A 9130-nucleotide genomic window follows, 5' to 3' on the forward strand; every position below is an offset into this window, starting at 1 on the left:
GTAGCTGCTGGACAGGCGGCGCTCTTCCAGGACACCTCGGAGCAGTCCACTAACTGGGAAACCAAACAATACATGGGCCTAGGAGGGCTATTTTCAGTCAAACCACCGCACTTTGCATGCGCAAAGACCTCAGTTTAATCCTCAGCATTTCATAAAATTTGGCACAATAGTGTACACCTGTAACCCCAGCACTAAAGGAGGCAGGAAGGTCAGGAGTTCAAAGTCATCCTCTACACCCTAACATGTTCAAGACCAGCCTGGGTGGGCATGACACTGTTTTTAAATTTATTTTTATTAATTTTTTTTCACATAACGTATTCTTTTTCCTCCCCCAACACCTCCCAGATCCTCCCATCTCTCTGCCCACCCAACGTCATGCTCTTTCTCAAAAAACAAACAAACAAACAAACAAACAAACAAAAAACACAAGCAGCAAACAAAAATCAAGACAAACTTAAAGCATTAAGATACAAATACCAAAACAAAGCAAAAAGCACAGCTAAACCATGGAGTTTGTTTTGTGTTGGCCAACTGCTCCTGGGCTGGGGGCCTCTCTGGAGTGCGGTGTGTACACTCAGTGAGACTCCATGGGAGAAAGGAATTTTCCATTATCTAGCAGGTACCAATGCCTTCACCAAGCCCCCCTCCCCCCTTCTAGGCTTAGGGATCTATGCAGAAGAGGATGAGGGAAGGGTGCGGGACTCCAAAGGAAACAGTATCATCCAGACAGGACTGGTATACATGGGACAGCACTCCCAAGCCCTGTACATATTCAAATAGACAAAATCCCATTGCTGAGAAAGGAAGTGGATACCAGGGCCCACCTCTAGCCAAGAAGCTATTTGAAAAAAAAAAAAAATATATATATATATATATATATATATATATATATATATATATATATAATTTTTTAAGGTAGTGATGTGTGGCTAGAGAGATGGCTCAGCGGTTAAGCGCACTCGCTGCTCTTGCAGAGGACTCGGTTTTGACCCCAGCATCCTCATCAGGAGGCTCACAGCCACTTGTAGCTCCAACTCCAGGGGAGCGGATTCCTCTGGACTCCAAGAGCACTCACAGGAACAAACATACTCCACACAGACGTATATATACATGATCAAAAAAAAAAAAAAAGAAAAAGTTTTAGAAAAGGACAATCCTGAAATATGTAGTATCAAACAGGTAGAGATCCCTCCTCCCTGGGACCTTTGTAAACACTCAGCCGGAGCAGAGAACTACATGGGTGCCCAAGCACCGGGCACAGTCACCACAGCACTGTGCTAATGTTTTACCCGAAGTGTCTCCTTTGATCTCTGGACTGGTCCTTCCAGAAGGAACTGTCTGAGTGCTGAGCAGAGAGAGAGAGAGAGAGAGAGAGAGAGAGAGAGAGAGAGAGAGAGAGAGAGAGAGAGAGAGAGAGAGAGAGAGAGAGAGAGAGAGAGACCTTCTGCCACCCCTCAGCCCCAGAGCTGCTCTCCACCCTACCCGACCCTGCTCTCTGCCCTGGGAGACTCCACCCCCGCCACTCCTTAGCACCAGCTCACCGTGAAGCCAGCGCTGCCCTCACTTAATTTGAATATGTTGTGCTTTTTCTGCCGGGCCTTTGGCTGACTCAGGTCCCCGCTGTTGTATTGAGGATGAGGCAGAGGTTCATAAGAGTTTAGTCGGAAGTGTTCGAATGACCAGACTGTGTCGTAAAATGACTGTCAGCCTAGCCCAGAGCCCGTTAAGCCCTGTTGACTCACCTGCCCCCTTGATGGCCACAGAGAGCAAAGGTGAACCACAGCGTGTTGTTTGCAAGGTGCCCTGACCCCTCTTTGCCCTCGCTGGCTGTCAGCCCACTGGCTCTCGACATCGGGTTTTAATGGTCACTAAATGTTCCCGAGGGTTAGGTCTACGCTCCGCTCGTGCAAAGCTCAGCGTCGCGTTCAGGGCTGGCTTCGGATATCTGTTTCCCTTTAACTTGCAGGCCATGATCACACTCGGTGTGGCGCTGTGAGCGGAGCTGTAATGCAGTCTGTGCGTCTGTCTCCCCTGGGCGAGCAGCTTGGGCTTAGGTCCACGTAGGCAGTGCCAGCTTTTCTTAGGGCTGTGGTGAAGAAGTTGGGGCGGGGATGGACGGAATGTCTGGGCGAGGCTGGGATATGAGCTGCCTCGAGAGAAGGCTACGTACTTACTCTAGTATGAGTGTACATAAGTGAGGGTATGAGTAGCAAGGATCGTGTGGATACAGGGTGGGGACGTGGGCTGAGGGACAGGAGGGAGTGTGATTTGTCTGCAGTGAGAGAGTTAACTGTATCTGCTCAGATCAGCCTAGTTTAGGAAGGCTGGAGGCGCCCCCTGCTGGCCACGACTAGAACTGCCACCAGCAACTCCACCCTTTCCCAGACCCATCTTCAGCCTGCCTTTCAGCTCCAGGGCTCTTCCCTTTTCCCAGGGATTCTTCCTTTGACTGCTGGGAGCTGTGGGTGGAAGTCGGGGGGGGGGGGGGGGGGGGAGGGGAGGAGTGGGCGAGAGAACCAAACTGTATAAAAACACAACTTTATTGCTTTTAAGAAAAGTGACTTGGATACATTTCTCGTTCCATGCATGCCCCCAAGGTCCTGGCCACACAGGGTGCAGCGGGCTAAGCACCCTGGGAGAAGAATATTGCTGCCTGAAGGTAGAGGTTGGCAACGGGAGATCCAGAGGACCCATGGGTGCCACCAGCCGCCGCGGGCATGACAAGACCTCCTGCCCTATTCCACACTCGCTCTTTGGTCTCCAGAACATCCCCCCAGGAACCTTCACGGCTTCTCATGGTTGCGTAGTAACAGACTCCCTCTGGCTGGCTGTCCCCCGTCCAGGGCCAGCATCTCTCTACTGAGAGCCCCAGTTCCTTTTGCTGTCGTTAATCTAATTTCTCTCTCCCACTATGTTTTCCTGAGAGGGTCCCCTGCCGGGGTGGGGGGGGGGGTGGGGGGAGGAGGGAAGGTAGAAGCCCTGATTGCCAGCCCGGTGCTAAGTGGGGCCTTGCATACATGCATGTAGTCAATTCGCTAATTAAATGCTTCTCTGGAGCTGGGTTTGCAGAGCCCAGCACCCACACATATCTCCTTCAAATAGAATTGGCTAGCTTAGTGAATTCAAAGTGGGGGAGGGGACACTCAGCACACCAGGACCCCTCCACCTGCAGCCCCTCCCTGCCTCGCCTCGCCTCTCCTTCAGCACGTGGTGGTTCAAATGGGGGTCAGGTTGGGTGCGGAAGCCTGCACCTTAGCGCTGGCTGGGTCTGGTTGGAGATCCTCACTCTCCAGAAGCTTGTGGTGACAGCGGCAGGTGGAGGCCCGGCTGGAGGACTTTTGGGGGTTGATGCTCTTTGAACGCCTGCCCTTGCTCAGGCCTCGCATGACCCTGTGGAAGATGAGGTAGAAGATCTCACAGATGGTGAGAATAACGCAGAGGGCGGAGGCGCCAACCATGAAGTAGGTAAAGACCTTCTTCTCCGTGGGCCGCGCGATGTAGCAGTCCACGGTGTTGGGGCAGGGAATCACATTGGTACACTGTACCAGACGTGGCATGGCAAAGCCATGCCAGAGCTTGTGCAGGAAATACAGGAAGACCACTTCAATGACGAGCTTGAAGACGAGGCTAAACAGGTAGGTCCACCACAGGCCGCCGTGCTTCTTGCCCGGATGGCTGTACAGCTTGGCGCAGTGCTCGCCGTGTTTCTGGCGGTGCTTCCGTTCCCGCTCCTCGCGGTAGGCTACGTGCAGGATGACCAGCAGAGAGGGGCACGTGACGAAGATGAGCTGCAGGGCCCAGAGGCGGATGTTGGAGATGGGGAAGAAGTGGTCGTAGCACACGTTGGTACAACCAGGCTGCTTGGTGTTACAGTCGAAGTCTTTTTGCTCGTCGCCCCACACACGCTCAGCCGCCACCACATACACCAGCACGCGGAAGACGAAAACTACTGACAGCCAGATGCGCCCGAACGCCGTGGAGTACTGGTTCACACCGCTCAATAGGTCCTGCAGCTTTTTCCAGTCCATGGTGCCTGCTCAGGGGTTTTGGAGGACCGTGCCCACCTGAGGGAACAACGGAGAAAACCGTTATGCTAATGATTCATTAGGTGACTACTCATCAAATTAAAAAAAATTTTTTTTGTCTATGTATGTGTGTCATTGTTCATGTATGTGCACATGCCTCAGAGTCCGAAGAGGCTGTGGGAGTCTCTGAAGCTGGAATGAACAGGTCCTTGGTAGAGTTCTTGACTGCTCAGCCATCTCTCCAGCCCAGTCTTTTATTTCAAGAAAAAACAAAGCACACACCTTTAATCCCAGCACTGGGGAGGAAGAGGCAGGTGGGTCTTTGTGAGTTGGAGGCCAACGTGGTCTACATAGTAAGTTTCAGGACAGCCAGAGCTATATCATGAACTAAATAACATAAAATAAAATAAAACAAAACAAGCAAACAAACAATTTTACGATGTAGCTCAGGCTCAGTCATCTCTCTAGCTCTCCTTTTTTTTTTTTTTTAAATACAAAACAAGTTTCACAATGTAGCCCAGGCTAGCCTGGAACTGGTGATGCTGCCGCTGCCTTCTGAGAGCTGTCGCTAAAGGTGTGCACCACCACGCCCAACACTCACTCATTTGGGTGGACTTGGTCAGTCATCACAAGAACCCTAAGAATTGAAGACTTTCATTGTTCCCAAGCTGCAGACGGACATAGCAGCTCATGGAGAATACGTAACCCACCCAAAGTCACAGAGCCAGAGTGCGGTCGCAGATGACGATGACCCTTAACTTCGAGCCACACACTCAATATTCAGACTCTCACTTAACCCACTGTAAGGGCACCATGAAGTGGCCCCTGCTCTGCTCTGATAATCAAATGGCAATAAAGCCCACCCAGTGCATGGTAAGTGGTGAGTGCTGGCACAGCGAAGCCAGGGACTCCCTGCCAAAGAGAGCAGATTTAGGCCGGTGCTCACCAGCACCTCCCATCCCTCCCCGATGCCCACCACAGACCACTGGGTTTTGTTTTTGTCTTTGTTTTGTTTTTCCTTCTCTCTCCTTTTCAGAGAGCATCTCGGACTGGCTTTGAACTCTCTGTGTGTAGCCAAGGCAAGGATACCTTCGATTGTCTAACCACCCCCCCCCCATCCTTTGTTTCCTGAACGCTGGTTTTGCAGGAGAACAACACCATGTCCAGTTTAATGTGGCATAGAGAATGGAACCCCAGGGTGTGGTGGCGCACGCCTTTAATCCCAGCACTCGGGAGGCAGAGGCAGGCGGATCACTGTGAGTTCGAGACCAGCTTGGTCTACAAAGGGAGCCCAGGACAGCCAGGGCGACACAGAGAAACCCTGTCTCAAAAAACCAAGAGGGGCGGGGAGGGAGAAAGGGAGGGAGGGAGAAAACAGGGCACTAGGCACAGCAGACAAGTACTGAGCCACAAGCCACAATTTTTGAAAATTGTTTCCTCATCAACATCTCAACAGCATCCTGTAACACTGGGGTTTTGAGCCTGAGGAGACTGAGACTGAAAGAGGAGAAAAGACCTTTTAATTAAAAAAAAATTTTTTTTACATGTATGTATTTTGCCTGCATGTATTTCTATGCACCACCCGTGTGTCTGGTGCCGGTGGAGGCAGGAACACGGCATCAGATTCCTGCCTGGAACTGCAGTTACAGACAGTTGTGAGCGACCACGTGGATGCCGGGAATCAAACCTAGGCGCTTTGGAAGAGCAGCCAGGGCACTTAAATGTTTAGCCAGCTCCCCAGCTCCAAGACCTGCTAATGCTGCACAGTCAGAGGTAGTAAAGACAGGGGGGAGATGGGTTTAGATCTGTGTCCTGGGAGAGCATTAATTTCAAATGATATGCAGAGGCAGCGGCCCTAAGGGGTGGGGGGGGGGGGATTCTAGCCACGCTTAGCCATGCTGTTAGCCAGGGCTTTGTTAGGGCCGATGGGCCAGGCCTTCTCATCTCCCTCCTGGTTCTGGATGACTCAGAGGGTGTGGACAGGTGGGTCTGCTGAGTGTACCTGGAGCTGGCATGCTGATCAGGGTGTGAGAGAATGCATCCCTCCCCAAGCCTGTGTGGGCCTGAGTGTGCACGTGAGTGCTTCCGAGGCTGTTTGGGGTGACTGCAGTACCACCACCTTGGCCCAAGCTGTCATCATCCTTGTCCATATTCCTTGCCACAGCGCCCCCGTCTTGGCCTTTGAGTTTTCTCTGCATCCTGCAGCCCTTTAAGTCATGACTATATCCCTCCCTTCCTACTCTTTACTAGCTCTCGCCGTGCTAACTCCCAAACCCAGCTACAGCACCCCGAGCTCCCCTCCTACCTCCACCTCTTACCTTGCCTCTCTCAGCTCGGACCTCACCTTGATTCCTTCTGCCTGGAACGCTCTTCCTCTAGAGTCCTAAATGGCCAGACCCTACTCATTAAGGAGCTGTCTCTGTTCTAACATCCCCTGAGGGGCTGCTCTCAAATTACTTCAGGTCTGAACCCGCCCCAGCCAGTCTGCTCCAGTTTCTTTTTGTTTTAGTAGCCACCCAGCCTCAATTTGAAATTCACATCTTGATCATTTGTTTGTTTGTTTTGTTATCATTTATCATCTGTCTGTCCAATTAGCATGCCTACTTGCTGGCTGCTTCAAGTTTGACATCGCTTGGTTCGCTCAGCATAAAGTGGGCATTCAATTCAACAGGCAACAGCTGAGTTCTCAAAGAGGTGGCGGGAAGGCTGGGCAGGACCGCAGCAGGCCAGGTGGGCCAGGCACGAGATTGTGCTATAATTCCTCAGTACTGCTGCCCCCAAAGAGCCTGTTTTTGGAGAATCTCAGTACTGGACGAGGAGGTGGCTAATTGGGACGCTCTAGTCTGGGAAGCCCCTCGTGGGTTTGGTCCTTGCATTTTCGGGAACCCTCCACGAAGGTCCAACAATTAGCACCTGAATTCTGACCTAGGTACTGCCACTTACTAGCTGGGGGACATCCAGGCTCACTCACTGCAATGTCGCCAACCCTGTTCCTTATCTCTTATCTTGGATTGCTGCAAAAAATCCTCGACTGTTCCCTCCCCAGCCTGCTCTTCCTGGGAGTGCTCAGGGGGAGTGAGGGGGAAGAGAGGGGTTCCTGCTACCTGCTACCCTCTAAAGATGCCCCCTCTAGGGCTCCCCATTCTTGGTACAGGCTGCCTAGTCCCTCCTAAGACACACCCCGGGACAGACTCACCTGCAAAGAATTTCCCGCCTAGTCCGCGCTGGGGACTGGTGGAGCCAGTTCTGAATCCCCTGTTGTCCCCCCTGCCCCCCAAACTCCAGCTGCCAGATCGACCGTTTTTTTTTTTTACCCAGCTGCAGAACCAGGAATAAACTGCTCCATCTCTTTCTTTCTACCCCCAACTGTGGCTGATCCTAAAGGTATAGCTCCCCTCTCCCCCCCCCTCCCCCCCCCCCGCCCCGGACTCCCATGAACCTAGTTTCCTTCCATTCCGGGCAGCTCGGGAGCTTGTGGACTTGGGGTTCGGGGAGGGATTGGGAGTAGGGGTATCCTTCTGTGAACCTTCCAGTGTCTGGAGGTCTGGAATCAAATGGCCCAAAATGCTGGTGTGTGTGTGTGTGTGTGTGTGTGTGTGTGTGTGTGTGTGTGTGTGTGTGTGTGTGTGTGAGAGGTCTGGAATCAAATGGCCCAAAATGCTGGTGTGTGTGTGTGTGTGTGTGTGTGTGTGTGTGTGTGTGTGTGTGTGTGTGTGTGTGTGTGTAGCCGCAGAGTTGGGTTAGGTTGCCCCTCTACTGCCCTTCTGCAGCACCCAATCCCCAGCTTGGCCGCTTGGGCAGGCTCCGGTCCAGCCCACTAAGGGATCGCCATAGAGAGGGGTGCTCAGCTATCCAGGGTTGTCGCCGGTTCCCGGTACTTACAGTCAGAGCCGCCGCCACCGTGGGGGCCTGGCCACGTGCCCAAGACCCACAGCAGAGAAGGAAAGAGGCCGGAACCAAACCGAGCTCTGTAGCCTCGGTGAGGCTCCTGGCCAGCACAGCCAGAGGCGGCGTGGAGGAGGGGCGGCCAGGGGAGGAGCCCGGAGCTGCCTCAGGGATACAAGTTCTAATCCGGCAGCAGCTGCGTGGACCTGGGAGCAGGAGGCTGCTTTGCGGAGCCTCTGCTTGCTTGTGCGTAAAATGGAGGCATTGGTGGCCACTGCCAGGGCTGTTGCAAAGGTTGCAATGACATTAGGGCGTGAAACACCTTTCAGACTGTTAAGTGCCATGGCAGTAGGGATTGCAATAAATGACTCGCCTACGCTGGTTACTACGGTTACCCTGAGCCCCGCCCATCTAGATCCAGGCCTGCCCCAAGGTTTCAACCCTGAGTGCTTTGGGACACTCTTGGGGGCTCCTCCTGCCCCGTTTGCGTCCTTGATGGCTTCTCCAGGGAGGCAGGTGTATCTTTGTCACAGTCCTGCAGGGCTCACACTTTGTGCAGGCCGCCAGAAGGGACACAACCCGGAAAAGAAATCTTCAGGGGCAAGGGTGGTGATTGGAGCGATTTCAGCGGACCCAGTCTGTCCAGGCTGCCTAGAGCATTGTGGGAGGCAGAGCTTGTGAAGGTGGAGGCCTGTGGTTGAGAGGCTTCTAGGCTGGGCTCTGGGGACTAGGACACTTAGTCTTTTTTCTCTCCCTGGCCCTCCAACCCCCAACCCCTACACAGGGTTTCCCTGTGTAGCCTTGGCTGCCCCGGACTCGCTTTGTAGACCAGGCTGGCCTCAATCCACCCACTGGTAGTGCTGGGATTACAGGCGTAAACAACCCACCACGCCCCGGCTAGAGCGTCTAGTCTTATTTGTGTACCAAGACTGGGATGCTGAAAATCCTTAGGAGCCCTGGAACAGAAACCCAGGGTTTCCTGGGGATTCCCAGGTCTTAGTCACAACCTTGCCGGAGGCTTCACTGTTTGGACAGAGAAGACGGTTGCCCGACCCTGGTGACTATTCATCTCACTTGCTGGGACTGTATCCACTGATGCCCGGCTTCTAATCTACAAAAGGTACCCAGTCTTAGGAGGCTCCTTTACTGTCACCCAGAGGGATTACTGTGTACCTAAGCTGCTTCCCCTGTGTGCTTCATATCAGTCATAGGGCATGCAA

General features: G+C 53.0%; 1 protein-coding gene across 4 annotated transcripts; it reads right to left on the reverse strand.

Annotated features, from left to right (window-relative positions):
* Positions 1-3071: 3071 nt before the first annotated feature.
* GJB3 (gap junction protein beta 3) lies at positions 3072-8246 on the reverse strand. 4 transcript variants are annotated; one of them, XM_084785859.1, is made up of 2 exons: positions 7908-8246; positions 3072-4064 (listed from the first exon to the last, which is right to left on the reverse strand). In XM_084785859.1, the coding sequence occupies exon 2, from the start codon at positions 4026-4028 to the stop codon at positions 3216-3218; it is 813 nt and encodes a 270-aa protein (XP_084641985.1). In that variant the 5' UTR covers positions 4029-4064; positions 7908-8246; the 3' UTR covers positions 3072-3215. The 4 variants fall into 4 exon arrangements, with proteins under 4 accessions (XP_084641985.1, XP_084641986.1, XP_084641987.1 ...); XM_084785860.1 differs by lacking the exon at positions 7908-8246 and adding an exon at positions 7222-7360; XM_084785861.1 differs by lacking the exon at positions 7908-8246 and adding an exon at positions 6344-7119.
* Positions 8247-9130: the final 884 nt, after the last annotated feature.

Source organism: Acomys minous, assembly GCF_964271855.1.
Source record: "Acomys minous genome assembly, chromosome: 6".
In the NCBI taxonomy this organism is placed as follows: Eukaryota; Metazoa; Chordata; class Mammalia; order Rodentia; family Muridae; genus Acomys; species Acomys minous.

Excerpts from the sequence above, each read along its gene's own strand:
- GJB3 (XM_084785859.1), bottom strand. The coding sequence starts at position 4,028 with ATGGACTGGAAAAAGCTGCAGGACCTATTGAGCGGTGTGAACCAGTAC.